This window comes from Spermophilus citellus, assembly GCF_964194105.1.
Source record: "Spermophilus citellus genome assembly, chromosome: 9".
Lineage (NCBI taxonomy): Eukaryota > Metazoa > Chordata > Mammalia > Rodentia > Sciuridae > Spermophilus > Spermophilus citellus.
In genome coordinates, this window is record NC_138191.1 from 122304050 (window position 1) to 122327608 (window position 23559).

Sequence of the window (23559 nt, forward strand, 5' to 3'; positions counted from 1 at the left end):
TTGGTCCCTTTTTTAAAAAATTATATATGTATTTAGATATAATACCTTTTATTTTATGTATTTATATTTTTCCAGTGCTGAAGATTGAACCCAGTGCCTCCCACATGCATTGATCCACAGCCCCAGCCCCTCTTCTGTCCCTAGTTTAAACCTAGAAGAGCCACACACTTCCTGCTGCAGCTTTTCCTAGATTCAGGGACTCGGGAACCTCAGTGGCATCCAAGGCCCAACACCTTGGATTTAGAGAGAGAAGCTAAGGCCCAAACAGGTGACTTAAGCCAGGTCATGTAGCTGGTGGCCGCACCATTTCCTCTGTGCCGAATGCTCTGACCCTTGCCCCGTGGCAGGTGGGCAAAGGAGGTGATTTATAGATAATGACAGTCCCCGGTGGACAGAAGGGGAGCTGACTGCAGGGACAGGAGCCGGCGAACCCAGACACCAGCGCCCAGGCTGAGGGTTGAGAGGACCTGGTGGTGGGCGCAGGTGTGGGGGCTGCAGGAGTGAGGAAGCGTTTCTCTCGGGAGCTGTTTGCAGGGTGAGCTCCCCCCCACGAGCGCTCCCTGGGTGTGGGGCACCATCCTGATACCTTACGGCACTTGCTCATTTAATCCCCATTTTAAAGACGAGAAGACCTCAGGTCACGTGATTAGTAAATGTCAGAGCCAGAATTTGAACCCACACAGTCTCACCATGTTCTCAGTTAAACTAGATTTAACTCTTACCCACGGAACCAGACTAATGCTCCGATGAGATTGTGTAGGAAAGACGGGGAAAATCACGGGGTTAGGAGTCAGGAATTGTGGTCTCCGTGCTGGTTAGCAGCACTTGTCAGACTGGAAAGTCCTCGAAGGCCTCTTTCTGCCCGAGGAAGGTGGTCAGGGCAGGATGTAGCTGGGCAGCAGAGACTGGAGATGGCAAAATCCAAGTCTGGTGCCTGGGTTCAAATCTGGGGCTCAGCTCTTAGTAGCCATGAGCCCCACTCCTCTGAACCCCACTTGCCTTAATGTGGCCCTGATAGTGCGTCCACTGCCAGGGCTGGGTGAGGCGTAAAGGAGACAGCGCCACGCACATCACGCTGAGGGCAGGAACTGCCACTTAGGGCAGTGGGACTGTGGGCGAATTCACCTCCCTGTGCCTCGGTGTCTATGGAATGGGGTGGTGCTGAGACCCAGACAAGCTTGGAAAAGCCCCGGCACCAAGTAGGTGCTCAGTAAACGCTTGCCACGGTGAAGCCTCCTGGTCATTTGAGCCACTCGCCTGGCCAACTTCTGTCGATGATGTTTTCTTACGCCTGGTAACTAGCCTGGGAAGTGGTGCAGCTGGACTGCTGTCCCACAGAAGTGGCCGCCTGGCTGCTGTGGCTCTGCTCTTGTCCCTGTCCAGCACAGCTGTGGCATCTAGCACCTGTCCCAGGAGCTGGCCTCCTTTTATCTGGTTTAGAAACAGTCTCCCGTGGGAGGCAGGTCGCCCTGGTTTCTCTTCTCAAGGGCCCAGGAGGAAGCTGAGTCAGGAGGGTGTGGCGACGTGAAACCGTCCCCCTCCCCTTACCCAATCCATACCCGGGACCTGCACACCGGCCTCATCTGGTGTCCCTTTGTACCCTCATTTCTCTAATGACATGAAAAAACCCAACAACATTCTTTGGGAGTTCGATTCGGTGTGGTCCTTGGGAGTCCTGTCCCATGCTCCGTCGCTGAGAGAGACACTGGGCAAGTTGGGAAATGGTACAGCTGGACTGCCGTCCCATAGAAGGGGCATTTCTGCCCGTCCCGTGGGGTGACAATGAGGCCTGGTGTCAACAGATGCCACGTTGGCGGAAAAGCGCCCTGGAGCCGCTGCGACCTCATGCCGCTGCCTTCTCTTGGCTTTCAGGATGACATTCCGGGTCCTGGGTTCTACAACGTCATCCACAAGTCTCCTGTGTTCAACAGCGTCTCGCTGTCCAAGAAGGGGACCTGCACCTTTCCCTCCATGGTGAGAGCCGTCCCCGGGGTGAGGGTCAGTCAGTCCTTCCTGCCGTGTGGAGTCAGACCCTGGACACGGGGTCCTTCCTCTCCAGAGGCCTGGCTTCTAATTAGGAGAGGAAATGCCTCCCCAGATCGCACACAGGTAAATTGGGCCCAGTGTCAACATAATTTTCTTTTTCCATTGTCACACGTTGCCAGAGCGGAAAGAGAAGCCAGAGGCACATCCAGACCCGATCATCCAAACCCAGGCTGTCGGCATCAAGTGGGCCAAGCAGGTGTCCTCCTGAGATTTTTAGGCATGACAGGAAAGCGTCACTCTTACCATATTTCGTCCTCAGATCGATTTTGACCCCTTGCTTGTTCTAACTAGGTTGTTGAGATTATTGAGAAATCTGACAGAACCAAAAAGAAAGCAGGCAGCGGCCTGAATCGTGATCCCTGCTTCTTCCTCCTCGTTTTTGTATGGTGTGGGATTTTTCTCTTTGTGGAGGTCTCTAGACAATCAAATGGAAGAATCAAACATGAAGAAGGGCCCATGACCCTGACCAGACCTGGGGAAGATGTTCATTTCCTATTCTTCTTTTTTTTTCCGCTGGCCACGGAACCCAGGACTTCACTCAGGGTCGGCCCTTGCTCTACCCCTAAGCCACATTCCAATTTATAATCATTTTTAAGAAAAGGACTGTCAGCCTTAAAAATATTTATAAATTGGCAGGAAAAATAGATAGAGTGAGCGAAAGGACCAAACTGGGGCGAGACTGAGGTAGGAGAGGACAAAACCCAGGTACCCTTTGTCCCTCCAGAGGTGATCCTAGTCTCTTGCATAGACGAGCTGTGATTCCTGACATTAGAATTGACTTTTTTTAAACCACATGCAGGGACCATTCAGAACACACTGACTGTAGCCACTTCTTATTGGAAGTCAAGTTTGGCAGAGTTGAACATTCAAGAAGCAAACCGCCTTGGGAGTTCACTCCCCATTACCGAAGGGGCCAAGGACACACATGTCCCCAGCTAGTCCACACACAGAAGGCCCCTACCTATTTTTCTGTCCCCACCCCAGGAAAAAGGCTCAAAAGCAATTGGCAAAAGAAGTGCCATCTTACAATGCCCTGGCACAGAGAGGGGACTTAAGAACTGATCCTGACTCGGTGGTGGAGCGCGATGTGACCTCCAGCACGTCACCCTTCGTGCCCTAGTTGTCTCATAAAAGCGGAGCCTCCCTGGAGGCGCTGGGCAGATTGCATGAGTGAAATGCTCTTTGAAACTGCAAAGCATCATGAACAGGCTAAATGTTATGATTGTTGCCGCCTGAGTCACAAACAGGACTTCCGGCAACACCTAGGTTTTCTCTCCCAGAACTTCTTCACAGGGAGGAGCTCTGCCCTTCTTCCTGGGTGCCAAGACGGGGACTGAATTGGAGAACAACATCCTGTAGGATTAACCTCCAGATGACAAGGCCGGGCCATCTGGGGGAGAGGGGCCCTCGGGTAGCTCTGAGATTATGGAATCTACTCAGGCCTTTCCAAGCTCAGAACCAAACCCTTTGGGGGCTCCCTTCTTTTGAAGGCAGACACCGAGTTGTCCTCCCTTGGATGGTGGAGGGACTTTGTATTCATGTTTCCAAACACTTAAGTTCCTGCATCCTTGGGCAGAGGCCCCAGGTGTTGATGCCATCTGTCAGGTGTCCCCGCATCAGCCCAGAGACAGTGCCGTCTGTCCACCCTTCTTGCAGTGACCCTCACATTGAGCACCTTCTCCACTTCCGGATCCCAAGACTCTGAGGGAATTAGAGTAGCCCTCACCCGAGGAAGAGGGCCGTGGCCAGGAGGAGTGTGACTTGTGGGTGAGGCTGACCCAAACCTCTGGGTCTATAAATCTTAGAAACTTCCTGGTCACCTGGAACAGCGACAGCCCGCCTTTCGAGAAGACCTGTCATCTCTGTGTTCACAGGGTGTCAAGTGCCCCATTAATAGATTCCAAGTCTTTGTTCCAGAATTTTTCACAGGACTGGCTAGGAAAGTGAATGACACCGGGGGCCTTTCTCTGTGTGCCGGCAGGAGTGACACTGGAGGAGTTAGTGTGTGCTGGAGAGAGGTTCCCAAATGCCAGTGTGTGGCCAGATGGGAGACCGCAGCCCCGCAGGTGAACCGGGGCTGTGGAGGGTGGGCGAGCAAGTCACTCTAGCTGTGCTCTGAAGCTAATCCTGTGACAACACCTTTGAAACTTTGCCTCTACTGGGGATTTTTTTAGAATAATTTTTCCCCCAAATGAAAAACTAATGTCTTTTTAGCCAAAAGGATTCTACGATGGAATAAATTTGCAGTTAGTCAGGGACCATGCCTCTTCACCTACTCCTTTTAGGATGGGGGATCGGTGCAGGTCGTCCGCCGGGCTAAGACTGTCGGTCCCACCACTTAGCGAGCAGAAGTCCAATTTCTTCACCCGTAAAGTGGGGATGATCTTGATATTCACTCCTCGGGGTTCTCACGAAGGTTAAATGCAGTGCAAGGTCCTTGGTAAACAATTGGCCAAATGCAAAGGATGGACCAGGCTATGGGGCCTGAACTTCAACACATTCTTAGATCAGAAGGAGGCAGAGCTGGCCTCGAACCAGACTAGGCCCTAGCTGAGGACACTCCCACCTCTGGTGGTCCCTAGACCAGGCCTGGCCACCGTCACCACTGAGCACAGAGTGGGGTGGGCTGAGATGGAGGGTGGACGCATTCCTCGGCTCCCCCCACTTCTGTGTTTGTGTTTATTGACCCCTGTCAACCCGGGGGAAACCCGGGGCAGTGTTCTCAAGCTTTTAACCATAAAATTATGGGAAATGTTTTATCAGACTCCAATGCCATGCTGTGCCGGGGCAAAGCGATGTTATCGCTGAGTTTCTGTGGCTTTTGTCCCTGTTCATTTGACAAACATTGATTCTGTTTGTTTTTCAACTGAAAATAGTTTATCATGTCTCCATGAAAGGAATGGCACTGGGTTGGTTGAAACAGCAGGAATATTAAAGGGTTCTAGGAAAGGCAGTGATGGGAGGGGTGGGGGTGTGGGTGGAGGCTGGCCTCCGCTACCTTGAAGACTCGAGAATCAGTTCCTTGAGAATCAGTTCCTCGCTCGGACCATTTAACCTAAGAAACAAGATGCAGGATTTACTCAGAGGGAAAGTCTCGGCCGGGGAAGAAAGTCTAAAACTTCCCATCATATAGATTACCCAACCACCCATGAGTCAACCTTAACAGGATTGGGTGGAAATGCATTTATGGCAAAATTATTTTTGCCAAGTCCCAAACAGATGATGAATAATTTGGGTTAATTTACAGATGGAGAACAGGTCCAAACTTGCATTTTCCCAGGGCAGATCCTCAAAGCCTGAGGTCGATTGATCATCGTTACCCCGTGGTCTCCCTTTAGAAGGTGCTTTTAGATCCAGGGCTGGGCACCATCCTTTTGATCTGTCCTTCAGGGCCACAGATTATGTGACAACGCTGATTCCTTTGGCTTCTTCCTCACAGAGCGTCCGCTTGGGCACCATCATTTCTAAATATCCTGCGGCGAATGCGTACACTATCCCATCAGATTTTATTTCGAAGAAAGACTTCAGTAATTCCTGTTCTAGCATGTTCCAGTTGCCAAGCTTCATGAAAGTTCTCAAATCCGAAACCCCCGCACCAAACCACTACAACGTAAGAACGTCGCATGTGTCTGCTGAGAGCGTGTGGACGAATGGTCGGCTAAAGAGGGGAGGGTGGGCTCAGGGGGATGGCATTCTGTGCAGCTGGCCAGTCACTCAGCATCTGTTGAGGACCGGATGGGTTCCTGCAGCTAGAGAAGCCTGAGCAGCAGGGGGGTCAGGATGGAGCCTCTGCCCTGAGGGACACTGACTGCAATCCTCCCTGTCTGTCATCTGACTTTTCAGGGACACAGTTTCCTCATCTGTAGCGATGGGTACGTTCCTTAGCACTCTCCCTGCAGACAGTACGTTTACTGTTCAGATTCTTGTAGGGAATGTGAAGCCCTGTCTTTCCATTTCAGAAGACTGTCTGTTTTGTTTTGTTTTTTTGACACTGTGCTCCACCAACTGTGTCCATTTTGTCAATGCCAGGCAGCATGGACCATGGGCACAGTGCATTCAGGGAGGTCGGGTCCACACCTTGGCTCTGCCCGTCTCTAGGTGGCTCTGGGCAGGTCCCTTAACTTTTCAGGACTTAGTCGAATGATCTATAAAATGGGTGTATGTGTCAGGCTGGGCTGTAGCTCAGTGGTGGAGCGCTCGCACAGCACGTCTGAGGTTCAGTCCTCTGCACCACATGAAAATAAACAGACAAAGCCCTGCAGTCCCTAGACAATTAGAAATTTTTTTTAAAATGGGTGTATGTGTCCACCTCATAGTGTTAACACAAATATGAAATGAGATAGCCATGCTGGGTGTCTAGCACAGCACCTGGCCCCCAAGGACCGCCTGGTGCATGGAGATGGGTGGGCTGGCCTTAGGCAGGTCCTTCTGCCCCCAGAGCTGCCATCTAGGGTGGCACTAATTAGACTTGCCCTACAGGGTTAGTACCAGGAACCAAAGAGACAACGAATGTGAGAGCACTGTGCCCCGTGTGGGCTGGGCATTGCACGGAGTGTTAATGGTATTTATTGTGCCACATTTCAAACTATTTTGGTCTAAGATTAGTTCATTTTCAATTGTGATATTTATAACTCATATGCATTTTCTGACTACAAAGATCCTGCCCATCTTCTGTGACTGATTCAGTCAATAATGATGTGCTCAAAGCAATACAGGTACCTTCTAGGCCAGCATGACCAGCAGAAATGCAATGGAGACCAGCTAGGTCATTTAAGATTTCCCAGTAGCCACATTGAGATAGAAGGAACAGGAGAAAATAACGTTCATCATGTGTTTTACTTAACACAGCATATCCGAAACATTATCGTTTCAACTTCTAATCAATATATAAATTATTAATTAGGTATTTAAGGAAGATTCTTTTCTTACACCAAGTCTTGAAAATCCAGTGTATGAGCTGGGCATGGTGGCATAAACCTGTAATTCCAGGGACTAGGGAGGCTGAGGCAGGAGGATCCCGAGTTCCAGGCCAGCCTCAGCACCTTAGGGAGGCCCTAAACAACTGAGTGAGACCCTATGTCTAAATAAAAAAGGGCCAACGATGTGGCTCAGTGGTAAAGTGCCCCTGGGTTCAACCCCCAGTGCCACAAATAAATACAGTCCAGCGTATGTTTTATACTTGGCGCACATCTCAAGTTCAACTAGCCACATTTCCAGGGCAGTGGTCACATGTGGCCAGCAGCTGCTGTCCTGGGCAGCTTCTGCTGTAGGTCTTCCCCTGGGTAACTGGAGTGAGGCTGGTGGCAGAGGTGAGGGTGGCAGAGGTGAGGATGGCGGAGGTGAGGATGGTGACAGAGGTGAGGATGGTAGAGGTGAGGGTGGCGGAGGTGAGGGTGGTGGAGGTGAGGATGGTGGCAGAGGTGAGGATGGTGGAGGTGAGGATGGCAAAGGTGAGGGTGGCGGAGGTGAGGGTGGCAGAGGTGAGGATGGCGGAGGTGAGGATGGTGGCAGAGGTGAGGATGGCGGAGGTGAGGGTGGTGGAGGTGAGGATGGTGGAGGTGAGGATGGTGGCAGAGGTGAGGATGGCGGAGGTGAGGATGGTGGCAGAGGTGAGGATGGCGGAGGTGAGGTGGTGGAGGTGAGGATGGTGGAGGTGAGGATGGTGGCAGAGGTGAGGATGGTGGAGGTGAGGGTGGTGGAGGTGAGTGAGGGTGGTGGTGTGCTTTTCATGGACTGAGTGCTGATCAGAGAGTTTTGTATTTATCATATTTAAGACCCACAGAGTCCATGAAATAAGTCATCCCCATCTTACAGATGAGGAAGCCGAGGCTCAGCGCGGGGAAGGGAGTTGCTCAAAGGTGTCGTTTTCACGTCAGTGGGCGCGAGAGGAAGCTGGAAATAATCAGGGTCACGCTGTTGTGGCCCTGCCAGGCCTCTCTGCACGAATCCTGGGCTACACTGTGCCAGGCTGGTGACACTGCTTAGACTCCAGCAGGGAACTCAGATAAGAGCCAGTAAATGGCCAAGGTACTCCAGGTGTGGCCGGTCTTGAGAGAGACAGACGTGCAGCCTGAGAGAGTTCATGAGGGGCGGAAGGGTTGGTGTAGCATTCCTTCAGACTTGGTCAGAGATGGCTCAAAGGCTGAGGCCCAGGAATTGAAGGGAGGCCAGAGCTGAGGAAACAGCATGTGCAAAGGTCCGGGACAGCAAAGAACTTAGCCCACAAGGAACTACACGAAAGTCAAAGGCTCTTGTATTGTGAGTCAGGAGAAGGGAGAAAGCGGGGTCAGTTTTTAGCCTGCCCTAGAGACCCGGTAGGGAGTCTGAACTTTGTTCTGCATGTCCTAGGAAGACCGTGAGGGGGTGGGAAGTGTGGGGTGATGGGACCTGAGCTTCTCCAGCTGCTCACGGCGAATGACTGGTGTGGTTCTGGTAGGTCCTGGACACCAGCAAGGAGACTGTTAAACTAACAGGCCGAGGACAAGGTGTGTCCAAGAAAGCTGTAATGAAGGTGTGGCCACTGTGCCTTTGCCATCCCGAGGGGACCAGGTGACCTGGGAGACAAGCAGCCGGGACTGGTGTGGCAGTGCTCTGTGGCTGAGGGTCCGGTGTCTCCCTGACTGCCCGCTCCCCGGGGCCCAGCTGCACCTCTCCATGACATCAAAGGGGAAACCCCAGCCCTGCACAGTGTCCACCTAGAAGCGGCCACTTCCCAAGTCAGAATTTCTTCTTTCTCCCAACGGATGCATCTCGGGCACAGGCTTTTGTTCATCGTTAATTTAACGGGACTCTAAAATAACATGTGCACATCATGAACCGTGTTCCAGCACTCTGGGGGACCCTTACAATTCCATGGCCCAAGGCCACCACTAGCTGTAATCTCCTCCTCTCCCGAGTCCCTTGTGGCTGCGTCCTGGGCTTCTCCACGTTGTGGATTCTGGCTGGGGCAATGCTCAGCGCCATTCTCCTTAAACCTGCTGAGTGTTTTCCTAGTCGCATGGGGAAATGGCCCTGTGACAGGGTGTAAAGAATGTCCCCCCTTAGGTGGCTTTCTGTCTGGGTGAAGAAAAAAACTGAAGCCGCTGTTTTGTTTGCAGGAAGCTTTTTTTTCTGGCCAGGAGAACAATGGGGGAGTCAGGTGGCCCAGCAGAAGAGTAATCCTGTTAGCCACGGCTCAGCCCGGCTCTGCCTGGGCCGGGAGGGACCCCCACTTCTCCTCCCCAGGTGCCGTGTCATTCCCTCCGCCCTGTGGACCTGGTCCTCTTTCCTCCAGTCATTAGCCTGCCCATCTGGTCTCTTTGTTTGCCCTCTCTGCATGTGGCCTCGCCACCAGGACCTGGGAAAAGCTAAATTCCTGCACCTTGGCCAACTCCAAATCGCAATGCCATCTGCATTTCTCGAGAAACATATTTATGACAGAGGAGTATCTAGAAAAATCAGACCATCCGCCCCAGCAAATGGTTGCACACATTCAGCAAATATTCACAGGGCTCACGGTATGGTTTTTATTTCGTCTGTTATCTAATGAATTCAGGAGACCGACTGCAAACTGGCATTGAAAATATTTATGATTCATTGGTAACAGAAGAATGATCTTAGATTGCTTTCTGCAAACTGGCATTGAAAATATTCATGATTCATTGGTAACAGAAGAATGATCTTAGATTGCTTTTTCTATTGTTTGGAGAGTTCTGAACACATTGGATGCTTCCAAATGTCTATTGTGGGCATCAGACAAAATTCTTAATGTCTGGTGGGTCCAGAAAAGTCAGGGCAGGGAGCGCTTGCCAACGTGATCACAGTCGGAACCATACGATCCTCCGTGCGCCCCACATGCTGCATTTAAGAGAGGGACTGTTTGGACAGTGAGGAATGCAGCTAGGGATCAGGGTGGGGATGGGAAGCACTCAGTGTCCTGAAAACATTAAAAATAGCAGAAAATGAAATGAAAAGGGTTTGTATGTGTAGCACTAGACTTTTTTTTTTTTTTTTTTTTGGTAATGGGGATTGAACCCAGGGATGCTTAACCACGGAGCCACATCCTCAGTCCCCCTCCCTTTTTTAGATTGTATTTAGAGACAGGGTCTCACTGAGCTACTTAGGGCCTCACTAAGTTGTTGAGGCTGGCTTTGAACTCAGGATCCTCCTGCCTCAGCCTCCCGAGCTGCTGGGATTACAGGTGTGCTGGACTAGCACCACATCTTAAAAAACTTTCCTATGGATGATTTCTGTTGACTGTCCCCCTCCCCTGATGATCCTCTGAGGCAAGTAGAGCAGGGATCATCTGTTCCCTTTTACAGATGAGAAAGGTCAGGTTCAGAGAGGTTGAGCAGCTTGCACAGGGCCACACAGGCTGGGGGTCAGACCTAGAGCACTTGGGCTGGGATACCAGTAAAGGCCCAGAGGGACCTTTTCAGCCTCTGTCAGGTCACTTTCTAACGAGGACACGGTCAAATATAATATTTTGTAATCAGGTTTGCCACTGTGTAGGCAAGAGGGCAGAGGCGTGGAGAAGGCAGGCCTTGGACACTCTGCCATTCCCCGCAGGCCTCCATCTCTTGCTGCAAGCTAAAGAACAATGTCTCTGCCCGAGCTGGGTTCCTGTCCAAGACCGGGAGAGACTCCTTCACCACCACTGTCACAGGACCTCCCCCAGGTGGGCAGCGGCCTTGCTCTGGCCTGGCTGAGGGTCAGCTGCAGGGAAGTGACTGTGGAAGGAGTGGGGGAGGGGAGGCAGGGGGCAGCAGGATCCGGTGCTAAATGAATAACGGAAGAGGGGGGAAGACCAGCGTCCCCTCCAGGAGGACTACACTGGCTCTGGAAGCGCCACCCCCATCCCCAGCAGCTGTCCTGGCGTCCCCTTCCATGGCAGGTAGGTGGGCTTTGGGCAGCCAAGCGGGGAAGTGGCTTCTCCTTCAGATGGGTGCAGATCCACCCACCGGGGTGCATCACAGGGCGCGGAGGCGGGGACACAGGAGGAAAGATGGCACGTCCTGGTCCTTTGACAGCCTTGAGGTGCCTTTCCTCCTGAGCCTGGAGGCCATGTTGTCACGGAGCAGTGGGAGCAGGGTGACGGCGGCGCGTGGGCTGAGAGCCAGCTCCTTGCTGGGTTTCCCGTGCAGCGCCCCCTGTCGCAGGCCCTACCTGTCGCAGGCCCTCACCTGTCACAGGTGCATTTAGCCCTGTCTTGGGGTGAGGGTATGGAGGCTCAGACAGGTGGAGTGACACTCAGTGTCACCAGCCAGCAAACAGCAGGCTAAGCCCAGAGGACCTTAGAGGACCTTAGTGAGGACCCCACTTCCCCGTTATTCCCCGGTGCCTTCTGGAACGCCCAGATTCAGGACTAGGCCAGAGCCTGCCTGAAGCAACCCCTGCTGGGGCTGAGGGGGGCACAGAGCTCCTGTGGTCTGGGGCCTCCAGCGCCCTAGGCCAGCCCAGGGGGCTCCTGAAGACCCTGGAGCCCCAGAGCTCTGAGGGGGGCGGGGAGGCGTGGCCTGTGCCTCTGGCCTCTCCGCAGGAGGGTGTGGAGAAAATTGCAGGCAGGTCAGATTCCACCAAACCCAGATTAAAGTTGAGATCAGTCTGCAGCCGAGGAACAATCCAGCGCTAATTAGGAGGCTCAGCCTGGTAAAGCTCCCGCCTTGCGTCACCTCACCGTGGGCACAGCCCCACCTTGCTGTTTACACAGAGGACCAGAGCTGGTGTTCCCGGGGCTTGGCCAGAGTCCCTGCCGGTGGCCCCGGGATGTGGGGGCCCCTAGAACCAGCCATCTGGGCTTCCTTCCTTCCTTCCAGGAGGGTCCCAAGGGCCCTCAGACCTTTAGAACACAGAGCTGGCTGGTGGGGGGGGGGGGTTCTAGCACCTACTGGGCACCCCCCGGGAGCTGGGGGCTTTGCACTCATGGTTACACCGAGTGCTCCAGGCCCAGGAGCTTGTGTTGGTGCACACTCGTGGGCTGCTTCTGCTCCATCTCCATTTTACAGGGAAAAACGATGCCCAGGACACAGGTGACTGGCCCAGGGTCCCACAGCTGGTGTAAATCCAGGCCCCTTCAGCTTCACAGGCTACATTCAGATCACACCCCGCCCCTGCCTTCCTGGCAGGTGGCTCTCTCTACCTTTTATTTTTTTTTTTTTTGCTTTTTGATTTTTCATTATTTTCCACAGTTTAATATTGCTTTAAGATTTTTTGTTAGAATGTGCATGTGTGTGTGTGTGTGTGTGTGTGTGTGTGTGTACGTGCGTGCATGTGTGCGTTCATGTGTGAGAGATAAAAACAGAAATATGAGAGGAATGTACCAATATTAAAAATGTCGCTGACATTTACCTTTTTAAAATTTCAGCATATAATATATTAAGTATATGTTTCATGTGGTAAAAATCCTTCCAAGAAGCCCCTCACAGGGGCACATGCCTATAAATCTCACCAACTTGGGAGGCTGAGGCAGGAGAATGGCAAATTCAAGGTCAGCCTCAAGATCTTTTCTCAAAATAAGAAAAATTAAAAGGGCTGGAGATGTAGCTCAGTGGTAAGGGACTCCTGTGTTCAATCCCAGATTTAAAAAAAATCCTTTCAAGACACCCTTCTTCCTGGCTGCATAGTGTTCCAGAGTATGATGGGACCCTCAATGAAGGCACAAATGCCCTCTTGTTAGAAATCCAGGTGGCTGAAAATTGATTGCTAATCTGCATCAAATGGCAGTGGCCATCCTTGTACTAATCGCTTGTGTACAATCAAGATTACTTCCTTATACAAAGAGCTTAAAGTGGAATTGCTAAGTCAAAAGGTATGTAAAATATTTAAGGTTTTTGATGTTTGTGACCAAAGTGCCCTGCAGGGTAACTTGTCCTTTTGCCTCACTGAGGCACCTGCTTTTCCTCCCTGGAGATGATGGGTTCAATCACACCTTGCTAATGTGCACCCTACTATTCCAGGGCTTTTGCAACGGAAATGTGAATTTTATTTAAAACGGAGATCAGATTCACAGTGCCCGGAGAACTGGAGGCCACTCTCCCACCCTCCTGCCAACCACGGCTGTGCCCCACTCCACTTTTCTGGATCCTGCCCATTTTCACTGAGATGTGCCGTGTGTGCGTAGATGCCGTGGCGGGGTGCGGACAGTGGGCCTGCTGACAAGCATTCCGTGTGGCGTTGGGAGAGTTTTGTTGACACTGTCAGGGCTGCTGTCCCCTCAGCCGGGCCCTTGACCCGTTCGCCCCAGCCCAGACGTTCAGGCTGTTGATTTACTCACACTTTCTCATGAGGTGGCGGCTGTTGCTGGCTACCTCCTCGGACTGGAGCTTTTCCGTTCCACCAGGTAATTCCTTAACTTCTGAGCGACGGGGCCTTGGCCAGCGAGTGCAGATGGCGCCCAGCCCCTTGCCCTTTGCAGGGCTCCTGGCAGCTGAGGAGATGCAGCCGCTGCCCTGCCCCCAGCTCAGGCCATCCTCTTCTCTGAAGTCTTGTGCCCAAATAAATTGGATTCTCTCACAGTGTCTTGAGATGGGTGTGGTGGGGAAGCCCGGGCTTTTGAGGCAGGTGGACTTTTCTCTCCATAATAGGGTTCAATAAGTACTGTTACTGTGTAATAACTACAAAGCAACCACCGAAGTATTTATCTAGGTATCAGGGATTGAACCACTGAGGGGGTGCCTAACCACTGAGCCATACCCCCAGCCCTTTTTTTATATTTAGAGACAGGGTCTCACTAAGTTTCTTAGGGCCTTGCTAAGTTGCTGAGGCTGTCTTTGAACTCGCGATCCTCCTGCCTCAGCCTCCTGAGCTGCTGGGATCCCCGGCATGCACCACTGGGCCTGGTGAGATCTGTTATTCTTACTCTGTAGAGCAGCATGCTAGGCTTGATCTAAGTCCCTGGCTAGATGTCCTAAGTCCTCTGGCAAGTTACTTAGTGTCTTTGAGTCATTGTGTCAGAATGGAGGGGACAATGCCCACCCTGCAGGGCCGTGAGGACTGGGTGAGCCCAGCGTGTGATGGCCAGGGCCAGTTCTCTAGTGTCACTAGACAGTATTACTCTTAACTGTTCCAGGCAGCCCCAGCGTTTGACCGTCGTGGGGTGATATGGCCTTATAGCCCTTAAATGTATCCCTAGGTGGGAGATACGAATTTTTACTTATTTGAGAAGAGTTCCTTATTCTGTTTTAAAATTTCTTTCTGTTTAGGACAGTATGATGTCAACGAATCCCTTGTGAAGCAGTCACCAAAGTCGTTAATGTCTTGCTTTAAATCAAAAACTGATCGTGGATTAAAACTGACATCAACAGGCCCAGGGCCTGGTTACTACAACCCAAACGATTTCACCAGGGTTCCAAAGAAGACCCATATTCCGTGAGTCCGGATTATTCTTTTGCTAGTTTCGTTTTGCAAGGTGGTTTGGGGGCACTATCCTAATGTGGGCAGAAAGGGGAGAGATGTCACTACTGAGCAGGATTCAGTACCAGGGACTCTTGCAGACACACATAGTAGGTGTTCAGTACATGCTTGCCCAATGCATAATATCTATTGAGCAACTGCTCTGTGCCAGGAACTTAGAATCTCACTCAATTATCATGATAACCCTGTCGTAGGAATAAATATTCTTACTTCATAGAAGATGCAAGACTTTAGCTCCCGTGAGGTGCCCCAGGCTCAGGACTGTGCAGATCTTCCCACATTCCCCACATCGTGTGCCATCCGCTGTGGACAGGGTTCTGTTTCTGCAGTGTAAAGTCTCCCTGGAGCGGCAGGACATAGGAGGAGCAGGAGGCTCTCTGAGTTTTTGGTCAAACCTGCTGAATTTGAACCTCAGCTCTGCTGTTTTGGGCTGTGGGACCTTGGGCCATATGCCGACCTCTGTGAGCCTCCATGCCCTACCTGCCCAGTGGGGTGACTCAAGCCTGTGGGGCTGCTTTCAAAATTAAAAATACATGTTAGGCATCTAGGGGTAAATGGTGAGTTGATATCAGCACAGGTTTGAAAAGCAGAGGAGACGTCGCATCTTCACGTTTAATACCTCACACAGTCAGTGTTACTTTCCTCAGACACTTAGATGGTGGTAGAGCTTCTAGAACTATTTGCATAAGGTCCGTCACCCCCTAAGCCCTCCCTCTGCTGCTCCTCCAAGCAGGGCTGGCCCCTGGGCGGGTGTAGCCACTTGGGTCTCTCCAGAGAGGTCAGGCGGGTGCTGGAGGCCACAGTCACAGTGGGTCAGAAGCCTAGGTAACTCAGGGGCTGGCACTACCGAGTATCCCCTGACGGTCAGCCTGGGACGAGGGGACAGGGATTAGGGAGAGGAGCAAGTCCTGAACCTGCCACTTCAAACAGCATCTGGAGAAGGGCCTCGGCCTCAGAGGGCGGCGACTAGGTAAGTCCCTCCTGCCCTGTGGTTCCTGGGGCCTGCAGCTCGGCCCCCCTTCCCAGTCTCCAGAAGCAGGCCCCTCCAAATGTCAGAGACTTCCTGCTGCAGGCTGGCTTGGGTCACCTTCACGTGCCAGCTGTCCCCTGCTCTGCAGGTCAACAGAGTGGTTGAGAGTGAGCCTCAGGCTTCAGTGCAGACGAGAGTCCGTCTCCTCGGGCTTCTGCAAGGCCTGCGGGAGGAGGAACTGGAAACAGCTGCGACTCCCTCTCGGTGGACACAGGAGAACTCGCCTCTGCGGCACCGTGTGGTGTCCCAGCCCTCGGTCACCTGGGGTGTGCAAATAAGGAAGCCCCCCGTCACTCCTGTTGCAGCTGGCCTTGCTCCACATCCCAGGGACACAGAGGTCATCAGGAACAGCTGGGATTTGAAATGGCAGCTCAAGCCCCAACACAAATCGGGAAGCTTCTTCCAGGAAAATGGCCACAGGAGACAGGAGAGCAGAGAACCTTTCGTGTTTAGCCCTTTTACCTGGTTGGTTGGATTTTGCTCAGGTTTGGAGCAGCAATTTGAAGTCATTCTCATCATTCCCATCTGGTGGCATTTCCGCCTGTCACTCAGCGGGCTCCGTAGGTCTGTGGGTGCTCAGGCGAACAGGATGCCACGTCAGCCAGGTCCTCCCAGGAACAACCCCAGTGTAAGGCAGAGGAGCAGCGTCACATGCTGGCTCTCGTGGGACCCCAGGTCATGTAGCCATACCCCCCCACACGGGGCACCAGTGGGGCCATGGGTGGCCCTGTGTGTTTGGGGTGTCGGGTGCTCACTGGCTTTCTGTGATGCTTCGTGAATGGAGGATCGGGTTTGTCCAGCAGGGAAGCCCTGTGCGCTGGTCCCCTGTGCAGACACCATGTCCCCGGGCCTCCCTTCTCCACAAGTGAAGAGGGGACCTGCTCACATCTGACGCTTTGGGACTCAGCTTTGTTTGCCAGGTCACTCAGGGGAGCACAGAAGGGGGCTGTGAACTGAGGCCAGCCTGGACCACATAGGAGAGGCCCAAAATGTCTGCTTATAAGTTGACAAGAAAGGACGGAGGTGAGAATCTACAATTTTACTTAAAAACAAGAAGACAAAATGGATAGGCCTTGGACCATTCTAGAAGAGTGTCCATCTGTTTACGTTGAGCCATGAAGGAGACAGTGGAATAGGAAGGAAAGGTTGAAGGACTATCCAAGCCTCCTACCTGTCGAGTGCCACTCATTTCCCGCTGTGTCCTGGAGGGCAGGGGAACAGGAGCCTGGGCCCCATGGTGGGGGGTCAGCCTGGGCATTGCTTCCTCCCCAGACACCTGCGGCTTTTGTTCAGACTTTGTCCATAGCAGCCTGGTCACCTGTGGACCTCCAGGGTCCCCATCCTTGGGGTCACAGCTCACAAACACAGCTCGGGGCTCTGCTTTCTCCAGGTGGACTTCCCCCTGAGGAGTTCATCCCGTGTGACCCCCCAAGAGCAGAGCCCAGGGAGCAGGAGAAAGACTGAAGCGCTCAGAGGTGCCTGCTCAATGTGTCTGCCAGGGAGACCTTGTGGCAGCATGGCAGGGGGTTAGTGCCAGCTCTGAGGTCAGGGCCTGGGGCCTCCCACCGTCCCCACTCTCCAGCCCCGGGGACAGGGGGAGGCAGGTTACTTAGCTCCTGGGAGCTCCGGTTCCTTCATCTCTGGGAATTGGGGTAAGAGCTCTGTGACTCATCGCAGTGAACTGGGGAAGAACCCTGGTGACGTGTTGCCAGGATGAGAGGACGTGGCCGCTGAGCTCGGGTTGGCCCAGTCTGCGAGCAGGTCCTCGCACCCACCTGTGTTCCTGGGGTAGCCCCTGTAGGGCCGATGCCGTGCCAGGGCCGGCAGTGTGTTGTGCCAGCCCTCCTGAGCTCCTCGGCTGGAGAGTGCGTCCCGGGGCGTCGCTGTGCCACTTGCTGACTCAAAGCTAAGAGGATTTATCAGCTTCTGGTGTCGGCCAAGGTGTCCCTTCTCTAGGTCCTGGGTGACTCAGGGGAGTGGGGCGGTCAGGGTAAGGGCTTTGGAGATCAAAACGGCTCCTCCTGGTGCAGCTTCAAGGCCCACCTGCCTGTGGAGGTGGCGCCCAGGGACGGCCTTCTAACCTGGAGCTGCTTCCTGGAGTCTCTAAGCCCCTGGTTTTGCACAGACACGCTGCAGTGTCACAGCCAGAGCCAAAGAATCAGGCCCACTGGCCCTGCTGCAATTTGGGTAATTACATTGCACCCCGCTGAAGAACCTCTGGATTTCCAATTAGATATGGGAGGCTTCTTCCCAAGCGACTGTCATCTGTCACCCGCTGCCTGTTGAACAGATACCACATTCCACCCCAGGGGCAAATCGCTGCCCTTTAATGTTGAGAAAAATTGCCCCTTCACCCCTCCCAGCCCTGGGAACCCCTGAGGCAGAGTGAATCTGTGCCTGGGAGTGTCCCAAGGGTCTCGGATGCAGTGACCTGCCGGGTCCTCCAAGCCCTTCATTATTCTGGGCGATTTGCAAGCAGCTCAGCTGGAAGCTGCCAACGCATTTCATCCTGTTGGGGGCCAACAAGAGCCTTTGAAAGCTGCTTCCTTTCCGTGGGGTGAGAGCAGGTGGCTCTGCTCTCAAGGGGACGCTCATAAAGCCCCTGACGACAGAGTTGTGTCGGTGCCCTGGGTCCGGTCTGCATGTCCAGCCCCACCACCACACAGGACGCCCCTGGCTGAGGCTTAGTCTTGGGTGGGGCTCAGGGGTCTGGCTCCTTTGCTGCCTCAGTCCTCTGCGTTCCTCTGAGGCTCAGCGAGTGTCCTCCCTGAGGGTCCCACAGCTGAATCAGACACAGTCCCCTTCCGGAGTGGGGCAGGTTGAAGGCTTGGAAATCTAACAGATGGGGAACAAAGGAAGGAAGAGCAGCAGGTGTGCTGGGCCCAGATACCCTGGCCCAGGAGCTCGAGTGGCAGCCCCCTGTCAACCTCCTGCCTCTCCTAGGGGACAGGGGGTGCCTGCGCCCTCGGGGATGTGCAGCTGTGCTGTGGGCTGGAGCTGGGACCCACATCTGGGTCCTCCACCTCCCTGTGGAGGTCGGAGGGGACTGTCCTGGGCTGTCATTTGGGGAGGGCGGAAACCTGAATCCGAGCTGGCAGAGCAGACGGGTGCTCCTGGCAGAGGGGGCACCCTGGGCGGGGCAGGGACTGCCGAGCAGTGTGTGCTGAAGGGAGTGTTTGGGTGGAAGTTAGGCTGGCTCCAGAGGCCCCGGAGCTTTCCCTGGAACTTCTGCTTGGGTGGGTTTGGGGAGGAAACAAGTGAACCAGGCAGGCTCATGGGTAAATGCAGGGTGGAAGGCGGTGGAAGGGCCCAGCCTTCCTCTCCTGGTGTCCCCAACCCCCCTCCCTGTGCCCTGGGGCTGGGATGCCCTCCCTGCTGGTGCCCTGCTGTGCTGCTGCTGGCGTGTCCTTCCCTGTCCTTCCCACCTGAAGGTCGCCTGCTTCCCTTGTAGGGCACCTGCCACCCTTCCAGGGTGGGCTTCCGGGTTCCCCAGTGGGAGCTGCTGGTCTCTGCCCCCCACACAGTTTTAAACTCTGTCCTAACCCGTGTCAAAAAGTAACCCGAGGAAGGCAGTGGTCAGTCCCACACTGCTGGGTGTCTGGTATCACTGCTGCCATTTCACAGATGAAGAAACTGAGGCTTGGGAGGCCAGGGGACTTCCCTGAGGACACGCCGCTGGTGAGTGGGGAGGGAACCTTCTGTCTGAGCGCACAGCTGTCCTGCCTTAGCTGTCAGCAGCCAGGGTTGACCTCTCAGGGGACTGTCCAGCCCTCGAGGACATTCAGGCCTGGGCCTTAGCCCAGAGCCGTGTGGATGGAGTCACACACATGGCTGGTGCCCCTGAAGACCCCCAGCATCGGGCTGAGGGTGCTGAGCCACCCCTGGCCTACAACAGAGAGAGGAAGGGACCTCTCAGGATCGCCCTGGCCACCAGGGTTGTGGCTCAGCTGCTGAGGCCTCTTGCGGGCCACCCTGCGCAGCAGAGCAGACGCCTCGTGGTCTTCTCAAAGCACAGGGTGGCCTCCTGGGCTTGGGGCAGCCCTGACCAACAGGCAACCCGTGCATGGCCAGCTCCTCCTCCTGGCTGTCATTCCAGGACTCAAGCCTGCCTCTCAGAGGCCAGTCACCCGCTCACCAAATTTCTGGGGTGCTGCAAAGAGGGAGCCACGGCCAGGCCAGGAAGAAGGCAGCGTCTGTTTACAAGGGGACAGGTGTCGGCCACACCCTGTGCCCGGTTCTGTGCAGACTGGGGTGGGAGTGGAGGGAGGCAGCGCTCCTCCTGTTCTTGTGGTGGACATCTTTGTTCTAAACATAAGTGTCCAGGTCAGCTGTCCCCCATCGCAAGACGCGAGCCCCAGGCTGGGTTAGGGCAGCTTTCCTTGGCCTCCACAGCAGTGTGGATGCCCCCTGCCTCCGGGTGGCTCTGAGTGAGGCCCAAACCTCTCTCTCCTGAAGCTTAGCTGCTTCTCTGCGGTGCCGCAGGACCATGACCACGGCTACTCTTACTGAGCACCTACTACGCGCTGGTGCTTCACATGCCTTTTCTCTCTTCATCGTAACACTTCTATAAAGAGCAGGCGTTGTTGCTCCTGGCTAAGGACACTGATGCTGAGGTACAAAGAGCTCAGGGGCTTGTCCAAAGTCTCACAGCCAGTTGGTGGCATGACCGGAACTCAGACCCAGGTCTGTTCAACCCTGGAACTCCATCCCCTCGGCCATGGTGCCTTCTGACTTTCTCTCTCGAGACACCAACTTATTTAACAAAATAAGAAGACGGAGTGGACATCTCTAGGTCCCTTTGTCTCTGTGGGTTTAAAAAGGTGGTGGCAACAGAATGCCAGGACCCAGGAACCCCGAGTCGTCCCCCTGCTTGGAGGAGGGGTGAGGCTCCCTGGGCCACCCCACGCCCTAAGAGCCTTCGGTCCACTTTGGTGAGAGACCTTGGGAGAAAGTCTGGGGACAGGCGGGAGGAGGCAGCGCTTCCTCTGACACCCCCAGGACCCCTGGCCACCAGGAGAGCTGCCAGTGGAGGCCTGGCGAAGGGTCACAGCTGGAAGAGACGACTGAGGTCACCCTGCCCAACTCCCTCAGTTTACAGACGGAGAAACGAGTGAGTGCGGGGGCTTGGACTCCGCCCGGGACCCAGCTTTCTGTGGCGACTCCTTCTCCCCGAGGAGGCAGAAGACAGATAACAGGGCCGGTGTCAGCTGGGTCACGAGAGGGCTCTGGATCCCCCCCCACCCGCCCAGTGTCTCTCCAGGCCTGGATCTTGCCTTTCCCAGGAAGAGATCCAGCAGAATTCTGGAGCCTTAACCTCTGGAATCTCGGGGCAGTCTCTAGGTGCCTGCTAGTCGTGGGATAACACACCCCTGGGACGTGGGACGGCAGGCAGCGCAGGTAGACCCCCAACACTCTTCCCGTGGAGCCCACCAGAGGCCTTAGAACTCTCCACCGAGCTCCAACAGGCACTGCCGATCAGTCGCCCCTGCCCTTCCTGCTTGGCGCAGTAACCAGAGCTGTGCCAGGGCATTCCGAGAGCTCAGCTCTAGGCCAGGCCCTGTTCTGCGTGCTGCCATGTTTGAGCTGCATCATCTCATTTAACCCTGGCAAAAGCCTCCGAGGTGGGTACTGCTATGATCACCCTCGTGTAGATGAAGAAACTGAGGTCCGGGGGCTCAGGGCTCATGAGCAGCCGAGCCAGGCTCTGCCAGCTCTCCCGTACCTTGCAGTACCCTGGTGCTGTGGGGCTCTGGCTGTTCTAAACGTCGGCACTTCCCCAGCAGACCCCTTGACTGACCTCTTCCCATCTTGTCTTTTCCAAAGGAAAAACTCCACGCTGAACTTCTCTGCTCAGCCTTTGCCTCTGCCCCTGAAGCCGTCTCTGCCAGGCCCTGGGCAGTACGAGATCGTGGACTACGAGGGGCCCCCCAAGCACTTCATCTCTAGTGCGTCGTTTGTGTCCAACACCAGCCGGTGGACAGCGGGACCGTCCCAGCAAGGCCTGCCCGGCCCAGGTCAGAGCACTGTTCTGAGTGATTTATGGGCTGTTTGCTGAACAGGTTACAGAGCGAGAGGAGATTTGGGAGATTTAGGAGTCTTCAGCTCACGTTTTCAAGAGTATACAAAGATTTTGTTTTTTTAAGGTGGAAGGGCTCTTGGAGGTGATCCAGGTCAGGGATTTACAACCAAGGACTGGGAAGGTTCGAGAGGTCAAAGACAGGCACTAGGTAGCCAGTGACTCTGAATTCCCTGCAGACATTATTTTCCGTGGCGAGGGGCCATGGCTTTTGTCAGATTATCAGAAAAGTTCTTATTCCTAAATATCTACACGCCATGCCGGGTGTGGTGGTGCATGCCTGTAATCCCAGCTACTTGGGAGGCTGAGGCAGGAGGATCACAATTCAAGGCCAGCCTGGACAACTTAGTGTCTAAAAATAAAAACAGAGGATTGGGGATGTGGCTCAGTGTTAAAACACCCCTGGTTCAGGGCCAAGAACCGCAAGAAAGAAACAATTAAGCCACTGGTCCAGTCTGGCCAAGGCATTTCACAGGCAGGGACACCCGCAGAGCGAGCTACACACAGGGCCTCTGTGGCGGGACAGAGGCCCGGACACCTTGCTCATGGCGACCAGGATCCGTTCAGTGAACTGCTCTGCAGCCAGCCCTACCCCCATCCTACAGAGGCACCAACAGTGACCCTCCCTCACATGTGGGATCCCTTGGGAGCTGATGTCCCAAGGGCCTCGTTCTGATGGTGACCTGTGCTTCCTCACCGAGCTGTAGCTCCCTTAGATCCCTTAGCTGTCACCACTCTCTGACAACGGCCAGAACTAGTGGCAACAGGGACCAACAGGTGTGACTGGGTGGCAGGTGACGGGGGAGAAAGGCAAAGTTAGGCGAGTGTTGAAGAGGCTCCCACCCCGGGAGACTGAGGTGACAGTCCTGTGTCTCCCGGAGGCACCAGTCTGGTAGGGGGGACACACCCAACCCCCCCCACACACACACATACACAGGTGAGGGAAATGGGAGGGGGCAGGGGAAGGTCATTGTCCTAGCTTGGGCCTTTTGCAGACCAACAAGACAGCAGAGGGTGACCCCAGGGGCTTCTAGTCAGCCCAGGAGAACGTGGCGTGGTCCACGGAGTGTGCTACTTCCATAAGAGGGTGAGCTCCAGGGACCTTGGGATGGCCTGTCTGACCTGGCCCTGTCCCCTAGAGCTTCGTCTGACGGTGGGCACCTGACCCTCAGGTTGGGCTGTTCCTGCTGCTGGGATGATCTGCACCATTTGGACTTCCCTGAGGGGTCTCTGGTGAGCACGTGCAGGCGTCTGCCTCGGGTGTGTGCAGGTGTCCTGGCTGCCGTGGGTGCCCCTCGGCAGCTTCCTCAGAGGACACCCGAGGGGCCCTGTTAAGAAGCCGGTTCCAGAACAGAGCACCGCAGGCTCTGGTTCCCAAGCCCTACTTGGTCCCAGTTGCTCACCTCCCAGAGGACCGCGTCTGCAATTGGCTTTCATTTTCCTGGAAATTTCCGAACTTAATCAAAACAAAATCTCACCAAGCTAACACCTTGGGTCTTTAGGAATTTTCCTTTAGATATGTTTTTCAAATTTCTGGAAGACAGTCTTGCAAATTTTGTTCTGTTAAAGAGTTAAACAGAGGGTTGGGCCGTGGCTCATGGCAGAGCGCTGGCCCAGCCTGCACAAGGCCCGGGTTCGACCCCAGCACCGCAAGACAGACACCAGACAAAAATGTAAACAGGAGAAACAGTTCCCCAAGCCAAGTTCAAGTCCAGCTTTGGCCAGTTAAGAGCCAGGTGACAGGAGGCCATTCCCTTCCTCCCTCTCTGTCTCCTCCACCATGAGACACAGGGGTCCCTGGGCCTTTCCAGCCTGAGGCGGGAGGCCAGAGGACCCAGGGGCCAGCCTCTCCCTCTCATGCCGTCTCTTTCTCCCCTCAGCCACCTACAAGCCGGAATTCCCGGGAAAGCAGTCGTTCCTCTACAACGAGGACCACAAATGGATCCCAGTGATGTAGTGAGGTAGCGCGCCGCGCAGGCTCAGTGAGAGCCCCAGCCCCAGCCCCACCCCGGCCCTC

The 23559-nt window shown here is 54.4% G+C and overlaps 1 protein-coding gene across 1 annotated transcript in view; it reads left to right on the top strand.

Moving 5' to 3' along the window:
* Positions 1–23559, top strand: part of STPG1 (sperm tail PG-rich repeat containing 1) — a 40390-nt gene that overhangs the window by 15842 nt on the left and 989 nt on the right. Inside the window, exons 5-10 of the mRNA XM_081308448.1 lie at positions 1873–1974; positions 5486–5656; positions 10594–10702; positions 14226–14391; positions 21290–21480; positions 23423–23503. Coding sequence (XP_081164574.1) covers positions 1873–1974; positions 5486–5656; positions 10594–10702; positions 14226–14391; positions 21290–21480; positions 23423–23499 — 816 coding nt within the window. The 3' untranslated portion in view covers positions 23500–23503. The remainder of the gene's footprint in view (positions 1–1872; positions 1975–5485; positions 5657–10593; positions 10703–14225; positions 14392–21289; positions 21481–23422; positions 23504–23559) is intronic.